The sequence below is a fragment of the Lissotriton vulgaris genome, chromosome 11 (assembly GCF_964263255.1).
Source record: "Lissotriton vulgaris chromosome 11, aLisVul1.2, whole genome shotgun sequence".
NCBI lineage: Eukaryota > Metazoa > Chordata > Amphibia > Caudata > Salamandridae > Lissotriton > Lissotriton vulgaris.
In genome coordinates, this window is record NC_141699.1 from 1,098,202,142 (window position 1) to 1,098,224,355 (window position 22,214).

General features: G+C 44.0%; 1 protein-coding gene across 2 annotated transcripts in view; it reads left to right on the plus strand.

Moving 5' to 3' along the window:
- Positions 1-22,214, plus strand: part of TP63 (tumor protein p63) — a 418,635-nt gene that overhangs the window by 49,479 nt on the left and 346,942 nt on the right. For both annotated transcript variants that reach the window (XM_086944626.1, XM_086944624.1), the window contains exon 2: positions 21,275-21,406. In XM_086944626.1, the coding sequence (XP_086800752.1) occupies positions 21,330-21,406 (77 nt within the window). In that variant the 5' untranslated portion in view covers positions 21,275-21,329. The remainder of the gene's footprint in view (positions 1-21,274; positions 21,407-22,214) is intronic.

Sequence of the window (22,214 nt, forward strand, 5' to 3'; positions counted from 1 at the left end):
ATGACAATTGAGACATCCTTACCAAGGGAGGTAGCTGCCTGTCTCTCTGCATTGGATAAATTATTGAAGGGTTTGATGGATGGTTTGTTCTGCATGGTTCTAAGGACTGCCCTTTCAAAAGTCAGGACTTCAGGTGGTACCATCCCGTCAGAGGGGGTGAAGGTGGAAGGTTTCCTCAAACCTGTGTCTTCGCTGGGGACTTCAGGACGATTATCAAAGAAAGCTCGGAGGCGTATCTTCCTGAAGAACTGCTTGAGCTCAATCATTTCCTGGAAGGAGTCAGGGATCGGAGTGGGGACAAATCCAAGGCCTTTTTCCAAAACACTCTTCTCTGTTGGGGAGAGGGTTCTTTTCGATAGATTGACGATCAGACTCGTCTCCCTCTGGATGTTGAGCTCCTGGTCTCCATTACAGTCGGTTCTGACGTCTGGTCCTGCCACTGTACTCCCTTGCGCCCGCCTCGCTTTCGCCCTCTTCCTCTGCCCCAACCTCTGCCTTGAAAAGGAGGCGGATTAAGGGGGTAGAATTGCGGGGGGCCTTGTGGATAGAAAGGGTATTGCCATGGTGGTGTCATATGGGGTGGACCATGGAACACTGGTCCTTGATGGTAACCCTGTTGCCAGGAACGCGTAGGTCGTGTATTCCTCGCCGGGTAGCCACCACTGGAGTCACTACTTGTGGAATCACCTGTGGTGTCCGCGCTTGAATTGTCATCCGACGAATAATTACTCTTTTTCCCGACTGTAATGGAGACCAGGAGCTCAACATCCAGAGGGAGACGAGTCTGATCGTCAATCTATCGAAAAGAACCCTCTCCCCAACAGAGAAGAGTGTTTTGGAAAAGGCCTTGGATTTGTCCCCACTCCGATCCCTGACTCCTTCCAGGAAATGATTGAGCTCAAGCAGTTCTTCAGGAAGATACGCCTCCGAGCTTTCTTTGATAATCGTCCTGAAGTCCCCAGCGAAGACACAGGTTTGAGGAAACCTTCCACCTTCACCCCCTCTGACGGGATGGTACCACCTGAAGTCCTGACTTTTGAAAGGGCAGTCCTTAGAACCATGCAGAACAAACCATCCATCAAACCCTTCAATAATTTATCCAATGCAGAGAGACAGGCAGCTACCTCCCTTGGTAAGGATGTCTCAATTGTCATCAAGCAGGCTGACAAAGGGGGAGCAACGGTCATACAAAACTATGACGATTACGACCGTGAATGTAGACGCCAATTAGCCAATACGACACACTACAGACCTCTGACGGAGGACCCCACCAAACGACTGACCACCACCGTGATGGCTCTTGTCATTGAGGCAGAGACAAATGAGTGGATCAGCAAGAAGGAGGCAGAATTCCTGGTGACAACGGACCCTGTCATACCGTATTTTTACACCCTCCCCAAAATACACAAGGGCACCACCCCAGTACCGGGGAGACCCATTGTGTCCGGTATCGGTTCAGTTTTGGAGCCCCTGTCCCAATTCTGCGACGCATTCTTTCAACCATTGGTGAAACTCATCCCTTCTTATTTACAAGACACCAGAGATGTGCTACGTCTCATTGGCGATATGGATGGAAGAGAAGACATCGATCTTCTCCTGACCCTTGACGTGGAAGCGTTGTACACAAATATTCCTCAACAAGCAACGCTAGAAGCGGTAGACTCACTTCTGCGACAAGAGGATTGGGTGTCCCCTACCCCGATATCCTTCATAATGGAGCTGGCACACATTGCACTCACTGAGAACTTTTTCAGATATGAGTCCAATCTATATCAAGTCCGTGGAACTTCGATGGGCTCGACCTTTGCGCCGAGCCTAGCTTGTATCTATATGGCATCATTTGAGAAGAACTGTATCTACCCCCCTGAACACAATCCGTTTCGTGAAAATCTCACATGTTGGCGTCGATACATCGATGACATTTTGGTGTTCTGGAAGGGTGACAGATCCACCTGCGAGGCTTTCTGTGTCTGGATCAATCAACAAGACCCATTTTTAAAGTTCACAGGCACAATTTCCGAAAAATCCATACCTTTTTTGGACCTTACCATCTCCCTGGATCCGACCACGATCAGCACCACTCTGTTTAAAAAGGACACAGACAGAAACAGTTTACTTCCTTACAACAGCCACCACACCAGGGCCCTGAGGGACAACTTACCCTTCAGGCAATTCCTCCGCTTACGGAGAAACTGCAGTTCCATCAATGATTTCAAACAGGAAGCACATACTTTACAAAACAAGCTTTGGGACAGGGGCTACCCTACACGACTTCTGAAAACCTCTACCAAAAGAGCGCTAAACAACAATAGAGAATCCTTACTCGAAGTGTATCCCAAAGAGCAAGACGATAAGATTACCTGCGTGACCTCGTTCACCAAACATTCAACATTCATAAAAAAGACTGTTAATTCACATTGGGGCATTCTCAATTCTGCAGGGATGGAGCTACCGCGCCCACGCTTTGCATTTAAGAGGTCAGCGAACTTAAAGGACACCCTGATTCACACCCGTCCGAAGAAAACAAGTACCCAGCCTGTCAATACTCTCTGGGACCTCCCACCAGTCACCGGGCACTATCGCTGTGGTTCCTGCGTCGTGTGCCCTCAGACCATCCAAGGTAAAACCATTGAACTCCAAAGAGATTTTACATGGACAATTAACAAACACACCAATTGTAATAGCTCCAGGTGCATCTATGTCCTGATTTGCCCATGTAAGATGCTGTACATTGGGATGACCATGCGCCCTGTCAAACATCGGATTATGGAGCACAACAGTAATATCCGTTGCCATAAGACACACACTAAACTTCATGAACACTGCAAAGAAAACAATCATTCCACAGAGAAAATTCGGTGGACTGTGCTCGAATGTTTACCAACCATCAATCAACAAGCCCTCTTTAGACTTGAACAAAGATGGGTACACCGTTTACACAGCGATGAACTGGGGCTCAATGATGGGGTGCCCTGGACGACTTTAGCCAGATAGTCTTTATCCAGGACTGTATTGTCCAGCTCCGAGTGACTACCATCACGCTTTAAAAGACCTAACTCCCGTTCCAAGATGGCCCCCTTATTTCACCTCCCTTACCTCGCTGTTTGAGCAAGACCTTCTTTGCTCTCTACCCCCGCGTGACGCTGCCTAGCAACCGAAGGGACACGCCCCCTTGGTGCGCGCACAACTCGCCCTTAACTGCACCGGCCATTGCTCCACAACTTTACTGGCTGTCCTGCTTTTGGTGTTGACGTGGGAGGGGTAGGTGCCTAGATGCCTGCTACCAGCGACTCTTGAGGTAAGGTGCGGAGACAATCCCTAACCCCCGCTGACTTCCGCGTGCGCTCTGTTAAGCACACTGCGGCTGATCTCTCAGCCGTACTTCAGTCCACGGTAAGCCGAGCCGCTTGATTAACCTTTCGGTCTCGCGGTGCGCCTTACTCTTTTGTAGGAACCCCTCACTTGTTGCTGGCCCCACCTGGACAGCTTGTGAGACCTACAAACGGGATTAACGGGTAAGTCCATCATAGATCTTTTTTACTCTAACCCGGCGAGCATGGCATTCTATTTGTGATTTTCCAGCTGATCACGTTTATCACGCCGGCGCCGGCCACCACCTAGTATTAAGACAGAGTGTCAAATGGTTTATTATCATTATTTCTGTGCGGTTTTAGCAATTTCATTTGCCTTCTCTTATAAAGATATAGGCTCCTCACGTCACTCGACTGCTGTAAGGTTCAAAACAATGACTGGTGTTAGTGTTATTAGCACACCCCATACAGTATGTCTCACCGCCGTGAGCTCAGCATTTCACTACGATGCATGCAACGATTGAAGCATGCCAGCCACACACAGGACGTAGTATTCTCCCGTTCTGTCTCACCCCTTTTCTCTCACAGAAACTCCAAACACTGACAGGGTTCGTGCAGTTTCTACCTCCCGGCACACATCACTGTCACGTTCTTGTTGGCACCACATGATGTACTCGGGCCACAAATACAGTAATGTTAGTAACTTCTTGTTTATTTCCTCCCTAGTTCCCAGGAGGTCCATCAAAGGATACAATCACTGTGCGACACTGTACAGGTCGTATATCCGAGTCCTCTCACTTAAGAGGATTCCAAGCAATTATATGAGCACTGAAGGTCCTGATGAATTGCCCTTATGGCAAGAAACATGTCGACCGAACTCACACTGAGGGTTGAATAAGGATTGATCACATTGCCCATCACTCCTTAATACCCCTTTACTTCCTTTTAATAAAGCAGTGAGCCAGACTATTAAAATAATTTTTAATGGACTCTACTGACTTTTTTTAGTACACACACACTCACGCTCACTATTGCACTTTTTTAGGCCCCTCACCCGCACACACCCGTTGGCTCGGAATAAAAGAACTCCGCCAAAGTGCAGCCCCCCATGCTGCCCGACGGGCATTGCACCGCCAGCCTGCCGTAGGAGCAGGATACCAATGATGACGCTGGACGGCCATCGGATGGGATGACAGTAGTCGTCCAACCGGTAACCTGTGTGAGGTATCCTTAAATTCCGAAAAGGGTTCACATCATGCACTTGCCTTTCCATAATTAGTGAGAGAAAAGCTAGCTTGAGCCAATTCATTGGCTCCCACTGGGGAACTCTGTACAACCTCTTTGTTCACTACTTCTCAGGACGAGTACATTGGACCCCATTAAAAATCTTCCACTTTTATTCCCCTTGTTTGATACCAAAGATACTAGGATTACCATAGTACACTCTCACACATCCATAGCCCTCATAGCCCAAGTTAAGTGCAGCTGAAAACTTTTGCCAGCATTAAAATGCCCAACTTGGGTAGGGTTGGGCCTAGAACTTTTACCCCACAGGTTAGGACGTGCCCGGTAGTTCCTCCCACCAACAAGCTCCTGCTAGGCATAAATGTGGCATCACCAGCCAACCTCTTCAGAATGTGCCTGGAGCTTGTGTAGAAACTGCTGCATGAGATCTGAGAAAAGCTTAGAAGACTGGGCCTGCACCCTGTTGTACCCGGGACAAAGAAGTGGACGCCAAGAGTCACAAGGCTGACTTCCTGTTAAAGATACACGTACACAACAACCTACAAGAGGCCTAAATACATATGATGGGATACTAAACACCCACGTCACCCACAGGTCCAGACTCCGATATTAAATTTCGGATCAACCAGTAGATCCCATGGGGGGAAGATTCCCAGTAGTAGGGCAGGGCATGAAACGATACTTGATAGGCATCACAATGGAAATCGAGGAGGACATAGCACTAGCATACTGACACAGAAGAGGGTGGGGTTGATGGGGAGGTTAAACGTTATTTTTGGCATGAGCATCATTGAGTATAGTGCATCCTGTATGTAAATGATTAACAAGTTAGGTGGGAGCTACCTGTTTGTTAAGGATATGCATAGGTATTGAAATGTATACCCAATATCATGATGCTTCATATATATACCTATGCTCTTCAATTTATGTATAGGTTTATTAAGGCCAATAAAGATATTTCAATTTTTTTTTTTTTAAATGCCTACAAGAGGCCTTTTTCTGCAACCGCCCTGCTAACCAGTGGCACCTGGATTCGACCCTGCTGTTTGGCCTCTGCCTGACAACCTGTAACTCTCTAACTGCCTCCCCTGAGGGGATTTAGAAGTGTACTCCTCTGGTGGATTATGACTAAGGTTCCCAGTTTTCAACAATGTGTTTTCTGTCTGTATTTATTGTTATAAGCAGAAAAATTCTGAAAATTGTGCTTCTTGTGAGTGAATTTTCCAGGCCAGCAGCTAAGCAGATAGGAAGCATGAGGATTAAACACAGTAGAAGATTTTTTTAAATACAGGTATTAGTGAACATATATTTGCATGTCATGCTAGTATTTACACATGGGTTTAGTGTGTTTGTTATATTTGGCTGCTTAATTTGCTAAAACTCGAAAGGTATCAAAGTAATAATACAAACTTCTCTGATAAATGTGGAAGTGATCATTGTACGACTCCCTTTATTATCAAAACACAAAATAAATATGGACAAATGCCAATAAGGAAGCAAAAGACATACATATGGTTAAATACAGACTGAAATGTTAAAAAAAGAAAAGCAAAAAAAAATAAAAATAAAACTGGGATCCCTGATTGTGAATTAGAAGACTAAAGTTATCAGGTAAAATCTTTGGCCAAGACTAATCTGGTTGGTGTATCTGGCCCCTGCCTATTGCGGTCAGCATTAAATTGTGCATTGCTCCTGGCCTACCGCAGCCATTTGCTGTCATTTGCATTGCTTTTCTTGGTGCTATTCCTTGTTAACATTTTGGTTGTTTTGGTGTAATTTTCGTAATACAATTTTACTCCATTTTTGTAATTCAGTGTGGGATTTTTGTTTTTCATTTTCACTTTATTATTTTGATACTGCACATATACTTTACACATTGCCCTTAGTTAAGCCTGTCTGCTCTGTGCCATAGCTACAAGAAGGTTGAGCTCCAATTCATTTAGTGCGTGTGAGGGTTAACCCTGAGAAGAATTGTGATTAAGTAATACTTCAATTTCTTGCATCTTTCTGTTTTTTCCTGTTTTAAGTTAATTCATGAGCGTTTTGCTTAAAGCAGTGAAGGAATTTGAATTTTCCTTACGTTCTGCAGAGCCTTATTTCAACATCTCTACTGAGATGCTACACCCATCTTGCTATTCAGCTTGTGGTGTAAGAAGGTCATTTGCAGTTGCTGGGGTGTCTTCAGTAGTGCATTTGTGAGTTGTGCATTTACAGATTTTGGGACATCTGTTTGTAATGTGCAAGAGGGACATTGCAGCAGCCCGCAGTGCATGATTTGGGCATTTGTTGCTACTGGAGGTCCACTCCTTGCAGAGTGTGATGCAGTGAATTCACGAGACAATGCATGAGATAATCACAAGTGGAGCGGCCTCATCTGTATTTGGACTTCTGTTGTTTCTCAAATATCTACTTTCTTTCAGATGGCTTGACATCTGTTTTTGATCAACATCTGTAAGGACTGGAAACCACAACCACCAGAACAGTGGAAGGGGCTGTTAATCGCTGTTCTAGTCAGAGGGTTTAACCATGACCTACTCAACTGCAGCAAAGACAACGTGTAGTTGTGACGAAGTCGCCGCATCATTTCTATTGTCCCTTCTAGGCCTTGAGTTTTCGGTGACCCCGCACGGTTAAAGCCATCAACTTGAGGCATTCTTCCACAGGCATACTTTCCTTGGTGACATACATTTTTGTGTCAGAAATCATATATTCTGCAAGTCTGTCCTCCTCCCATTCACCTCCAAACAAGGTCTGCCCCCCTATTTGTTTCCTCTCTTGTAGAGTTAGCAGCCTGAGTGGGATACACAAAAGCAGCCTCCTCTGAAGAAAAACGTCTTTGGTTCCATGGTGCCACTGCATCCATCGGTTCTTTCTTTCCAGCATCATCCTTTTTAACTAGAGTTGGAAATGCCAGTGGAAGCCGCCTCAGTCTGATTGATGAGTACCTAGAACAGGGGTGTGGAATTTAATAAAATATCTACTTGTCCATGGGGCAGGTTGCTTTATAAATCTACTTGTCCTGTAACAAAATCAACTTGCCCTTTGGTGCCATGTAGTGCGGCGACAAATAATGGCAGCAAGTTCATAATATAGGAGCACTGATGTAGCCTCTCTGATTATGCCAGGGCTCATACCTTAGACGTGTTTGAATACTTGCAACCCCTTGTGTTGCCAAGTTTCCGCAGATCTACATACTGGGGCTGAAGTTAGTGGTAAGCAATAGTTCTAGGGTTAAAATGTCCTTTTCAGTCTGTGCAAACCTACTAACTTGCATGTTTTAAGGGTTTTCAACAACTCCTTCTCTAATCGTTTCTCAGACTGAGAAATGTTGGAAATTTACTCCTGACAATGGCAGACTTAAAACTTCTTCCAGAGTTGGGGGAAAAAAAGTGGTTGCAGGGAAAGTGAACTTGCAAACGCTAAGATTTTCGTATGAGCAAATCTACACATGCATATTTGCTCATGCAAAAATGCAGTTCACCAATATTTTCTAGGAGTACTATTTCTTGTCCTACGTCTATAAATTCTTGGGAATTCACGAAAGTCGTATAGCTGCACTTAAAGCAAGGACATATAACATGGGACATATAACATGGGTGCACTTTTGAGACTTTCATTAATAATTGGGCCTCTAATTTGGTCTGGTGTTCACCTTGACCTTTTGCGTTTATTATTATTCTCGCTCGCTCTCGCAAAGCTGACCACCAATTTCAGACTCACTGGCTTTGCTAATGCTTGTTTATTTTTGTATTACATAATCTTATTGAAACTGGTTACACCGATTTTCCATTATGAATATTTTAAGGAAATACTAGAATGCATCAGCAAATGTTACTAAATTATGCTGCAAAGAAATTGTACAGTAGTCTAGCGAAATGATTTTTCCTGCTTTCATTTTTTATGAACATTTTATTTTGAAAGCAAAGAATCCTCAATCTTGCTTTCAAGCTTTTGCAAATATTTTCATCAAATCGGAGAGCATTCTGGGAGCATTATACATAGACTCATTTTGCTAAACTTTGAAAATGTGTGAACACATTTTAATATTGGAACCACAACCAGTAGTGTAGTCAGAGCTTACAACATTTACTTAGAGTGCTCACCCAAATAATAAAGGCTTTCAATTAATGAACCATAAATAAAAGTTTGAACAGCGTTAACATGGGGACAAACATATACTTGTCCCAAGGACATAATACACATGAAAACTTGTTGCCCTTGACCCCAAACTACATGTCCTCGGCATCGGGCTATACGAATTCCACATTCCTGCTAGAAGTTGAAATGACTTGATATGTGAAAACCGTACAAGAACTTGGTAATGACTACAAAACTGGAAAAGCAACACCGGTGCAGAGCAATGGGAAGGCAATAATACAAAGCAAAACAGCAGACTACCGTAAAGGATTATATGCTCTATGGAAAATGAGCTCTCTGTAAAAGAAAAGAGATCACACTAAGGAAAGGTGCTGTTATTACAGAGTCGTGGAAGACGCCCAGCAGTTCCTAATAAAGAAGAGCGCTAGTGGAGTCGCTGCTTAATGCACCAAGCCTCTTTACTTGCTTCGCCATCTCTCTGGTAATAACTACAAATTGAGCACTAGGAGAAGGCAAAGTGAGCCAAACTCCGAGAAGGGATTCTGGATAGGCAGAACTGGATTCTAAGAAACATGTAATGGTGAAAGCACTACAAAATACTTAAAAGCAGGCGACCAACTCTCTGGGCAGGCAAAAGGGACACAAACTTGGAAAGATAAGTAAGCACCTGAAGCAAGAATTTGTAGTATTCAGATAGAACAAGGAAATCTAGAATACAGGACACGTAATCTGCATTACAAACTAGAACAATATTGGAAGCATGTAAACCGAACAAGAAACTGTGGTGTACAGGAGAAGAAACCTGCAGTACTATGAAGCGCAGGAGCTAAAACATGAAGCAACAGGAACAAAGTATTAGGAAGTAGTAATATGTGCTCCATGCAGGAATAAGGACACAGGCATGTAGTAAAGGCAACCGGTTCATGACGATTCTCCGCTCCGAGGCTGTTGCAGTAGCCCTGAGCTCACAGGAAAGAAAACTGGCAGCTCGGAGTTAGAATCGGGAGTTGTTAGCAGTTACTGGGAACTGGAACTCTACTAATAGAATGAAGGCTGCACTGGGACTTGCAAAGGGACAGGCTAAGCAATGCTGAAGGCACAAGAAAGGAAACCAAAATGAAGAATGGAATGTGGATTCATGCGGGACAGAGGAAAGTCCTGGAAGCATATTATGTATGGGATATATAATCTAGAGGGACCGGAACACTGAATACATACAAGGCTCTATTGAAAAACAAAAGAGAAGAGGTAAAGAAAATAGAAGGTGGACTCGTCCTTCACAATATGTCGTAAACAAAACAAAAGGAATCCACCTTGGATAAAGCGAAATGAAGATATCCTTCCAAAGTATTTTAGCACTATTTGTGAATTGTGTGTTCCCGATTGATGTATAGCGGGAGCACAATGTGTTAAAATAACCCTCACCCACCAAAAGGATCCTTGGTGGCATGCATAATCATTGGGTTCTTCCTGCCCTGCTGCGGCCCGGGGCATGCTACAACCAACGAAGAGGGGGTAGCACTTACTAGTGAATATATTATGTGTAATGCAGGAGTGAGAGTGGAAGGGTCGGACGTGTAGATAGTGACGTATAATAAATAACTGGCTGTGTGGAAAACAAACTTTTAATGTTCCTCCTAGCTGGTATTAAAAATGGGGAGTGGAGGTAATGTGCTGCAATGGGCTACTACCTCCTTAGTGGACCTGCTTCGAAACCATCCCCTTGGCTTCTCATCAGGACCATAGAAGATCCCTATACCACTCTTATGATAAAACAACAATGTGATCTGCTATTGAATCAAGCAGTAATAATGCATATAAAATAACATGCTCTTAATACTACACCCTGGTAGGTATGTTTTCCTAGAGTAGTCTGGAAGGATAGAAAAACATCAATACATTACAATACTTGGATCACATCACCCGATTAGTGGACATCTATAAGAGAAGTGATATATTTTTCTCTAAGTGCACCCCAATTGCTATGTTCAGTAGGTGATGTGCTACCCATGAGGACAAACAAAACGATACCAGACGGCACAACAAAGAACATAAAACATAAAGCACACACTCTATTGCGATCAATTCTGTATTATTTATCAGTCTCTTGGAAATCAGGAGATGTGACACATCACGCCAGTAATATATGACCGTGACGACGAGGCCTTTACAATTGATAAATAGCAGAGTTTAACATACACTATTAATACCATGCTATAGCCCCATGAGCTTTTTCACAGGAGGGGAGTTGCGCCTGTAGTCCCACACTGTTGAAAATGAGAGGTAGTTAATGTAAATTCCTTGATGTCTGACATACGTTTAAGAAAATGCTCAGAAAAGTGCTTGTTGTCTCAGGTGTGGGGGAAACTGCTGTGCCGTACTCACTTTGTCAAGGCTGCTCACTCGCTCTGGATACTACCTCGCTGTGGCTCCGATGAACGAGGAGTCTGCGCCGGGAGCCCATTTAAATATGGTTTACTTCTGTGTTTACGCGCGTAAAGTTATTTTGTAAAAAAAAAGGCTAGAATGGGATAACCTTCAACAAGCATTAGAAATGCAATAGGTCTCGCAGCATTAGAGTTAGTGCTTTTAGAATTGTTTATGGGTTTTTTTGTAAATCTTTAGCATGAGGTTGAGGGTGAGTGAGGGTGAGTGAGGGTGAGGGGTTGAGGGTGAGTGAGGGTGAGGCTGAGGTGGTGAGGGTGAGTGAGGGTGAGTGAGGGGTTGAGGGTTAGGGGTTGAGGGTGAGTGAGGGTGAGTGAGGGTGAGTGAGGGTGAGTGAGGGTGAGTGAGGGTGAGTGAGGGTGAGGGGGTGAGTGAGGGTGAGGTTTGAGGGGGAGTGTTCGAGGTTGAGGGTGAGGGATTGAGGGGTTGAGGGTGAGTGAGGGTGAGGTGTTGAGGGTGAGTGAGGGTGAGTTTTTGAGGGTGGGTGAGGGTGAGGCTGAGGGGTTGAGGGTGAGTGAGGGTGATTGAGGGGCTGGGGTTGAGGGTGAGTGAGGGTGAGTGAGGGTGAGTGAGGGTGAGTGAGGGTGAGTGAGGGTGAGTGAGTGAGGGTGAGTGAGTGAGGGTGAGTGAGTGAGGGTGAGTGAGGGTGAGTGAGGGTGAGTGAGGGTGAGTGAGGGTGAGTGAGGGTGAGTGAGTGAGTGAGGGTGAGGGGGTGAGGGGTTGGGGGTGGGTGAGGGTGAGGGGTTGAGGGTGAGTGAGGGTGAGGTGTGCAGTTGTTTTCAGCACTTTAACAGACACCGCATCAAAAAAGGGTAGACTTTTAACAGAGAGGCTAACTGGTACCAAATTTACCTCATTTTGATGTAAACGATACGTAGATAAAACCAAGCATTCCTGTTCAAATGATTCCAAATAGTTGCCCTCCGACGCAGAAGCATGTAAGGCAGTAGATGAATGACAGGTGGGATGAACCAGAGGAGGACTCTTGAGCTGGGGTGGGGGAGAGGGTGGAACATGGGACAATGACTGTCAGAGGCTAAGCCTGAAATCTCGAGAGGAGTTGGGAAAACGTGTTTTGTGAACAAAGTGCATGGATTAGCATTTATGGCCAGAAGTAGTGATCACATAATGCTCCACTTGAACGAAAGGCTGCCCTGGTAATCGGCAGCAGCTATGGCCTATAATACACTGGCAACTCTACCTTTAAGAGCACAAGATACAAAGCATTCGCTAAGCTAATAGGTCTAACCTTGGAGACCAATTGGCTTTGTCAATGGATTTTAGCCAGGCTGAACGGCACCATGAAATGTGCAGCATGGCTAAATAAAAAAAAATACCTTGATGTGACCAGTTGCATCATTTAGTTGCTGTGCCCGCACACTTGCATGCCTACAAAATGACGCAGATAGTTTCAGGTTTTTTTTTCCGTTGTTCTTTTTATTACTGATCCGAGCTGGATCAACAAGTTAAAAGAAAATACGTATGCAAGTGTTTTGTGATTTTTTGAAGTGCAGGTGGCGGGAGCTGGTGTGGCAACACAGAGTGCAGGTGAGGGGAAGCAATGGGGGGTGGGCAAGAGAAGCAACAAGTGACAACAAAGGAGGGCAAGGTGGGGAAGCAACATGAAGGGCCGGGTGACAAACACAGAAAGCCGTGGTGGGAAAGAGAAGCAGGGGGCAAGTAAGCAATGTGGAGTAGATGGGGGAGAAGCACACGAGCAAAAGCTCAACGGGGAGGACACAAGAGTGTGTGCAAAAACATGGAGGCGGGGCAGGGAGAAGCACACAGGTAACAGATAACTACAAAGACTGCAGAGGGATAGAGGTACATGACGGAGACAGGTGGAAAACACGTACACTCTCATGGAGTGCTCAACCAAAAAGAAAAAAATAGTGCTTGAAAAGCAATTGGGGTGGGGGCAAAAAATCCAATCAAAAGAGATGGTAAAGAGACTTGGCTTCATGAGAGGGACAAAGACACAAATGACAAGCTGGGACACAAAGACGCTGAAAAACGAGGGTGACAGGAATGCCAACAAGTGGTAACCAACGGGCAGGCTTCAATCCGATATGTATTTTCATAGCAAACCAACAATAAGTCTTTTGCAACCAGAAAGCTACGATGTCTGGCAGGCACGACCAAAAACCGGAATATGATTGGAAAAAAAAAAAATAAATAAGTCTGTAACAAATGCAATACCGGTTGCTCATTTGCAACGGGCCATGGGGAAACTGGTCGGGTTTCGACATTCAAGGTGCTTAGGAAAAGAGCAGCCAGGGAACATAGAACCATCTCAATTCTTTCGCGCTCACAAACAGGCAGAGAAACACACGCAGAACCGGAGCTTGGCCCGTCTCAGCATTTATCACACAACTGCAGCAAACGGTATCAACTTCTTGTCATAGACGGAATAACAGAGAGTTACCAGAAGCCAGAAGGTACACATGATTGGTGGAAATGTTGGAGCCCGTTTCGGCCGCCGTCCTCGGATGGAGTACCGCGAGCTAGTGGGATCTCCGTCTGTCCTTCTCCAAATAGACACGGAAGCGGAGAAGGACACAGAGAGAAGGCAGGTGGTGACGGAGGAAAGCGCCAGGGTGGACAAGAGGAATGGAACGAGATGGGGCACACGGAAGAGGAGAGGGAGAAGATTAGCGGGAAAAAGAAAGGGGCAGAGTATTAAACACTGAAAGTAGCAAGAGAAAGAGGAAGGAAGGGCAAAGAAAACAAGTAGTGAGGGGGCGGAGCTGGGGGAGGGTGCGAGAGAGTAGGCAAGGCTAGCGGCAGGCAGGGGAGGAGAGGAGGAGGGGGGAGGTGGGGGAGGGCGGGTTTGGAATGACGAGCTCGCGAGGCGGTGTTGGCGGGGAGGGGGCGGAGCGGGGGAGAGGGTGTGTGTGAAACGAGACGGAGGGGAGAGAGGGGAGGGGGAGGAGAAAGAGAAATGCGACACGGCGGGAGGGGGCGGAGCGGGGGAGAGGGTGTGTGTGTGTTGTTAGGAGACGGACGTGCACGCGCACGCGCTTTTAAGGTCAATGCGCATGCGCATAAGCTCAATGCGCATGCGCATTGACCTTAAAAGTCACGGGCACTGCAAGGAATCGCCACGATTCCTTGCAAGTTAGATAAAGAGTCGATGAGCCCCTATAGTCTCGCTTGCTCGATGCGCATGCGCATCGACAGGCGAGACCTAAAAATGGCCGCCTGTGCCAGCACTGAATCCATGTTAAAAAAAAAATACCTCTCGACCCGTATCCCTGTTGGAATGGCTAATGAAAATTTAACCAAAGGGAATTAGCAGAGCGGAGGAGCGGAGGTGCAGAGGTCAATAGTGTGTACAACCGCTGACAAGAACTCTTTCTTATTTTATTTTACCGATTTGTTGTGTATGCAAAAAGATGCAAGATAACCGAGTGATCCTCAGCACTTTTATATCAACGTTTGCTGTGTTTATATCTATGCGATCATGGTCAACAAAGTGTGCATTCAATAGAGTCTGACTGATGATCGCACTCGAGCTGAGGTGAGCCAAAGAAATCATTTACCTTCCTGCCACGCTCTGATAGTTATTATACCAGCAGAGTCATTTATGATATAAAGAGATTTGGTCAAGGACCCAATGATGAAGCATGCCACCAAAGTTCCTTTTGGTGGGTGAGGGTTATTTTAACAACACATTGTGCTCCCCTATAAATCGGTAGGGAACACCCAATTCCCAAATAGTTATAAAATACTTTGGAAGGAAATCTTCATTTGGCTTTATCCAAAGTACATACAATGCTCCACATCCAGGATATGATTGTTGCAAGTCGTGACGACAGAACGACCTACGTGGGTCATTATACATTGCTAAGGTAATGTGGAATCCAGGACTTGAGTGATATGGTCAAGATCAGCAGTGTATCAGAGTGTTCTATGGTAAACCAGAGCGAAGGCACGAGCCGCCTTGGCCACCAGGAGCAATCACTTGATGGTAAAAATCTGACAGTGCACGGAGAACTTTCCCATGGCCTTGACCAAGAAGGAAGGCTACCCCCTCTCCTGTCTACCTATTTTGCTACCCATCTATATTATGTTCCTACAACTGAGTCCATTGCAGACTTGCGGTGCCAAAAAGCCTCTCTACCACTCATCGGAAAGTATTGATGTCTCAACATCTTTCCACCACGTAGAACTCCCTTAGATTAGTGTCTGCCATTTGAACACTCTTCTGTACCAAGACTTCATTATTGCTTGAGGAAACTCCACTTTTGTGCACCATTTACAGGATCCAGTATTTACTTTGTGTTTCTGCTGCAAGCACAGGCTTCTTAACAGCTCTTTGACTGGGGTACCACGAGAGTTGTGTGTGGTCCCACACTGCTGTTGCATCCTTGGGTAAGAGTTCATCCTTACCCCACATCTGCAGCTAGTGACTCACACAGTATGCATTTGTGTTATTTGTATAGCACAAACCTAGCCACATGGGGAAAGAGTGCTTTACAAACAAGATATCTAAAGCTGCTGTTCTATTGTCTTCCTTAATCTACATTATACTCACTGTCTTCGTAAGCACTTGACCATTGTAATTTTTTACCATGACCAGTGAATCCCAAGATATAGTTGTTTAAAGTTTTGTGCTGGCACACAACTCTCTGGGGTTATAATTATTCAACCTTTACTGTCACTTCCTTCCACTGGAGTAAGAGTAGTTGAGATACATTGGGACATCTTAAAAAAACATGGAAATGCACCGTTAGGAGGCGAAGGTGTTATGCACTCCATCAGCTCACTTGTTAAATTACTTCTGTGAAGAGCTGTCCATGGTGGTCAAATTCCATAGTGCGACCGTATACTATTGTTTCCTGTGTAGAGGGTGGTGATGGTCAGGTCAGTGTTTTTAGAACTGTTTTGTAAACCGTACTGAGATTGATCAGCACAGTGATCGCAAACATTAGATTTAACATGCACATAAAGATTTTTGTTTTTTATTTTGACTAAATATTCTAAGGTTCTGTTAACCCTTTGTAAAAGATCTAAGCAGGCCTGGAAACATTTATAAAATAAGTAATGTAAGAAAATTAAGTATTAGTTGCGGAGGTTTAGGGACCATCTCGGATAGTAATCACACTAAAGTCGCACAAAAAAAACCTGTGCTTAACCCTCTTGTAGCCTGCCACAAAGCAGTCATTCCTAACTTTGAAGCAAGCGTCAACCGGGTCTCACTAGACCGGGTCAAAGTCAAAAGTTAAGGCTGAATGCAATCCAGTGCAGATCGGATACAGGGATCCGATTTTTCCAGTTTATCTTCGGACTTCGAAACTTTTATGGAGCAAAAGTGGTTGTCAGAGGGGCAAGCTGCATTTGAAACGGAGCTCAATAACAGCGGGTTGTTAAAGCCCTTGTTCCTGGTGCGATTTTCAACAATGGCAGAAAAGCTACGAGCAGGCGAAGTGGGGAGTCTGTTGCAAGGAAGGCCTCAAAGCATATTGACTTCAGCTCAGTGTGTCTGTCTATGTCGGTCTCAGTGAAGCCTTCTACAGTAGGACTTAGAATCTTTTCTGGAAGTCCAATCTCCTTCAGTGGGGCAGACCAGCGAGACAACGGCTGAGGCTTCAACGGTGATCCTGGTTTCTAGGGGTGTTGTGACTAGAGATTTGTTGGGTCCATTTTTATTCTCCATGCCAGGCTGTGCGTGCAGGATAGGCTTTTGTCCACCCCCTAAACCAGTTCTGGTCAGTTCCTCCACCCCACTGGATTTGGTGCCAGCCTTACCAGAGACACACAAGGTGGGTAGGCCTAGGTGTGAGCTCCATCTGCCAGTGACAAGGTAAGCATGCAAGTTCAGGAAGGGACCCTCAGGCCTTCCCGTCAAGTAAAGAGTCCCACTGCCAGGGCCCTTTGTCCACTGTCTATGAACAATATGCATCTCGCCACAGGGGAGCCATCAGGAGTCAGTTGACAGCAAAACACTGGCAGGAGAGCCCTTCGGTTTTAGGCAGAAAAATAACAACTTTATAAAAATTTAATTTCCTAAATTAAAAGATAACCAGCATTGGCAAAGCCAATAGAGAGCTATAGACGTTTCCAGTGTTATTGACAATGCTAATGGCACATCATCACAGCCATGCGCACTCCATGCCAGGTGAGGCCTGCCCTCCCAGCAGCGTCACCAGTGGAGCGTGCAATGCCCCCTCACTGCTTCGTGGGCCAGAGCACTGAAAGCAGCGCAGCAGAGCCAAATCGACCTAGAGAAGCGACATCCCAGCAGTTCTCCGCTTCCAAATGGCATCATGTAATAACAATATAATAACAATGTTATATATTCATTAGTTGGCATAATGTAAGCAGTTGTTTTGTTATTGTGGTCTCGCTGCATGAATGGAAACATTTATATTTCCTACTGAGTTTGTTTGTTTTCACTTTATATTTCTTGTTCGGTCACATGAATGAGATTAATAAACGGTATATAAAGGAAATGTATGTTGGTAAATATAACATAGTAAGTGTTTCCATGCGATGATCAGCTTTTAATTTGATAGATGTGACAATTGAAAATCAAGGGCACAGGCATAGTAAAATGATACGTCAAGGGGAGATGTAAATATAAACTCTCACGTGTGTGTATTCCATAGAGGCTTTATGTGAGTACATGTATGAAACATGAAACCGCAGTAAAGCCTATTTTTAAGTGAGTATTTTTAAAGTAAATCGTAATTAAAAGTATCGTTGCACTGGCAAATCATAGCGTTTATTTATACCCTGATTTGCAGCTGAAACATTTTTAATTGTGATTGTGCCTAAAACGCACCAAATCGTGCTTCTATAACTACAATGGAAAGAGTTTATTTAGGTATGTTTTTACAAAGAAAATCCTGTGTTTGTCTTTAAGTGTATGTTTTTCAATTAAATCAGATGCATTTAGAATTAAAAGTAATGTTGCATTGGCAAATCAAAATGAAAAAACGCAGTATGTTGAAAGCATTTAAGTTTGATTTGCCAGTGCAACATTACATTTAATTATGGATTCATGTGAATTACTTTTGCAACATGGACTTAAAATCTTTGCATCGCTTTATTTTGTTTGTAAACACGCTTCCAAATAATGTCTTTAAATTGAAGTATGGTTTAGCCACGTATTTTGAAAGTTAACCACAGGCATGCAGAAATACAAGTATCATACTGATGCTGAACCTGAGGGTTGACGTACACCAATCATGTGTATAATAGCTAAACAGGTGCCCTCAGAAAACAGCGCCTGGCGTTTGATCTTGGTTTTTGAATGTACAGCAAATGTGACTAGATCAGAACAAGATTTACAGGCCGGTTTTCGGAAAAGCTTGGAGCAGCAATTGAAAACTTGAGAGCTTGTGTTAAGTGCTCTTTAACAGAGAGTGAAGTAGTTCCTGGAACTGGCCCAATATTGGTAGCAGTTGAGGGATGGTGTAATTGGTCCATGCTCTCTGGGATGGCTAAACACAGGAAGATGCATGACAAATGCATGCTGTGGAAAAATGGGGAGAAAGAAGGACAGCAATGAAGAAGACAGCAAATGGGAAGCCTATGGGCGTGCTGAAGCTCACAAAGTATATACCACATGTCTCTTTGAAACTGTGCATGCACTGTTTTAGCCGAGACTTACAAACTGACTTGGCCATTAAGTTGGACTTTAAATTACTATTAAAACGTCTTCTGAACTACTTTTCTTGCTGCTGCTCAACCGATTTTAGCACTTATCAAAAGTAATAGTGTAAATCCGTGTTAAACTACGGTAAAATCAGCCTCGTCGCAGTGAAAAAAGACTGTAGATTTTTCACTGCCAAGACATGGAAAACATAAGTTATACATGTCCTTCTTTTTAAAGACCAGGCATTTTCACTGCCAAGACATGGAAAACATAAGTTATACATGTTCTTCTATTTAAAGACAAGGCACCCTGCCCAATAGGCATTTAGGCCTACTTTAGGGTTGATTTATAAGCAGGGTCACTGGAATTATGCGACAAGAGAGGGACAAATTATGCTGCAGGGTCGAGTAAATTATTCAGCAAGGAAAGGCAAATTATACTGTATATTGCGGCACATTTTGTAATACTATTACTTCATTATGTCACCATTTTATAAACTTGGTAACACTATGTGGGCATTGGTTAAAGCTCATTAGTACCAGTTTAACATCCAAGTATAGCAGTAAGCAAAAGAAAGGTGACTGGTCCAGCTTTGCAGAGGGCCTCCTTCTACTGTGCGGCAACATGTGTTGTTGCTTTTTTAGGAACTTTTGAACCGTGTGAGCTAGAAAAAAATTGGTTTTTGTTAAAATCTGCAAATTATGTGTCAGAGGATGGATTATGTGGCAAATGCACCAAATATATAATCCTGCTTAAATCACTGAAGCAATTCAATTGCATAATTCCATTGACACTTCTTATAAGTATACATAAAAAAGGGAGGTTTAAGCCTGGCAATAGGTTGGTTTTGCCAGATTAAAATGGAAGTTAAAACTGCACACCCAGGCTGCAATGGCAGGCCTGAAGGCATGTTTTGCAATGCTATGATAGTGGGTGGCACAAGGAGCGCTACAGTATACTACTAGCAATTAATTTACAGGCCCAGGGTAAATGTTCTACCATATACCACTGACCTACAAGTAAATTAAAGTGCACAGAGCCCTTGACCAACAAAAATGGGTTCAGCAATCTGGGAGAGTGCCACACAAAAGAACATTTTCAACAAATAACATATAGAATAATAACATAGGTTGTTAATCATGAATAAACAGGATTTTATTTTTACTTAGTTGTTTGAGGGCTATCAAATAAATCAGAGCGAATCCAGAGTTGTTTAAGATGTTGTCCAAAATCCCTTACCCATTCATAATTGTGCTATGCATCTCCGCCCTCCCCTCCACTTTCATATAGTGAGGTGACATAGATGGCCACCACCCTCAGTCTAAATATTGTTCCAGCACCACTGAAGACCCCGTCTCCCTTCTGTCCCGAGATCCAGTAGAGGCATAGAAGGCGGGTGAACTTACCAGCCGCCATTTTGCTGTGTCACTGAAGTCTGCACAGGCCTGGGCTAGGTGGCTGAACACCAGGGAAGCAAATGTTGTTCCCACTGTGATAAATAGAAGTGAACAACTGGATTTCGGGTCGTACATAACAAATGCAAATCAAATAATCCTAAATAAAAGTAAATTATATTTATAGTAGGGATGTACTAACAAGTCTGTTTTTAACCTTCACATCATATCCTGTAGGGTTGGTCTTGACTGGAGTTTTGCAGTCGCTGCTTTGGCTACAGGCCTGGTAAATAGCCTCCTGATCTGTCAAGACACACTTACTGTCTCCCCTTCAATTCTGCTATGTGTTCGCTACAACTTCATGGGCCTGACCGGGTATTCAGTGACCTTACCCATGTAAATGGTAATGCTCTTTGCTAATTGTAGCACATGGCTTAAATGGAAGATCACTTTTCGTGTCAATTGTTTTGGCTGTCAGCATGCCACAAGTTCCCTCACAGCCCTGCATTACTTGTTGGTATAGGCTAGTGCTCTGTGATCATCACAAAAGTGGACTACATTTCTGCATTATGATTTTTGCATCAGTCTTCACCCTTACACTCGTTGACATTGCAAGACCTAGTGTCATACCTCATGCTTCACTTATTAAAATTATACTTGTTTCTTTATTGACTAGTTGGTAATCATGATGCCATGAGTTTGCGTTTTTGGGAGGATTGAAACTAGGGTAATGATCTAAGAATAGATATGTATGTTGGAAATTCCAGTATGCATTGTTGCTCGTTTGGCATTTAGATTTTTAGCCAATCTTTCCGGATCGCCTCGTTCACGGGGTGTAACTTAGGGTTCAGGAGGCCTGTATCAACACTAACTGTTCTAGATAGCATTTATAGAACCGAAAGTGACTCATTTGCATAGCCAGTGATTATCCTGAAAATGTGCCTTTGACTGAAGCCCTGTAAGCATTTTGGACGTGCTTGTACTAGTTGTTGACTTTGAAAGAGCTACTGGTGACTTATAAGATAAGACATACATACTCAAATATGTGTGTGTGATGGTGTTTAAAGGAAATACTGTTCTTGCAGTAATCAAATATTTAGTGCAAGATTCTACGTAACTATTGAAGCACTTCATGGCTATTGAGTCAGTATGATATGTGCCCCTTTGTTTGTCTTCAGAGGCGTGGAGATTCCTGCTCATTTCTCGTGGCGAGAGAAGTTTTGTCATTCCACCATGTCTCAGAGCTCCCAGGAGGGTGATCTACGGAATCCAGACTTCTTACAACGTCTCTGGGAAATCTTGGAGCAGCAGTAAGTATCTGTGTTCAGTTCATATTAAATGTCACTCTTCGAAATATATTGAAGAAGGAAGTGGTGGCAGTCTATATATTTGAGCAGGCACGCTATTTTAATTTATTATTTACAATGCTGGTTATTTCTTACAGTCTTCTTCATTCTACATGTATCAGGTGTTGGACTTCAGTCTAACTTTAGTAATTTTGAGGAGCAATGGGTTTTTTGTTGGGTGTCCTCTCTAACTCTCGGAGGTGCTGGGCAGTCCTTGTGAGAAGTGTGGCTACTACTGCATAGATCAGTGAAATGTCAAGAACTACTACTAGAGCTTCGACTTTGGCGAAGTTGAACAGTCAAATATTACTCTTGTAGGTTGATGTGGGTTCATAAACGTTTGTGGGAGGAAAAAGAAGTGGAATTTTATTTACAGAAAGCTTTGATAGTTTATTAAAATTCCTGTTTGCAGAGCACTGTTGTCTCCACCAATCTGGAGACCTATACTGTAACCCAACCGGGCATGGTTTCTTTGCACGTTAGATAAGCACAAATACTGACACTTTGAGTTTTGAATCTTCCGTTCACAGTCGTTACTCTAGTTGTAAAGCTGGTGTGGCTGCAGGAAGTTGTGCCTGACACTCCTGGTCACGAGTGAATGGATGTGACTAGAGACCTTTCTGGTGTACTGCTCTGCATCTGCTGACTAGGAATTCTGAGCTAAATGGACGTGCAGGTATGCAACATATAGGAGCCACACCCAAACTGAAGTAACCGTCAACCCATACCTTAGCTGAACCGACCCACAGTTGAAGGGCAGTCTTTCTCCAGA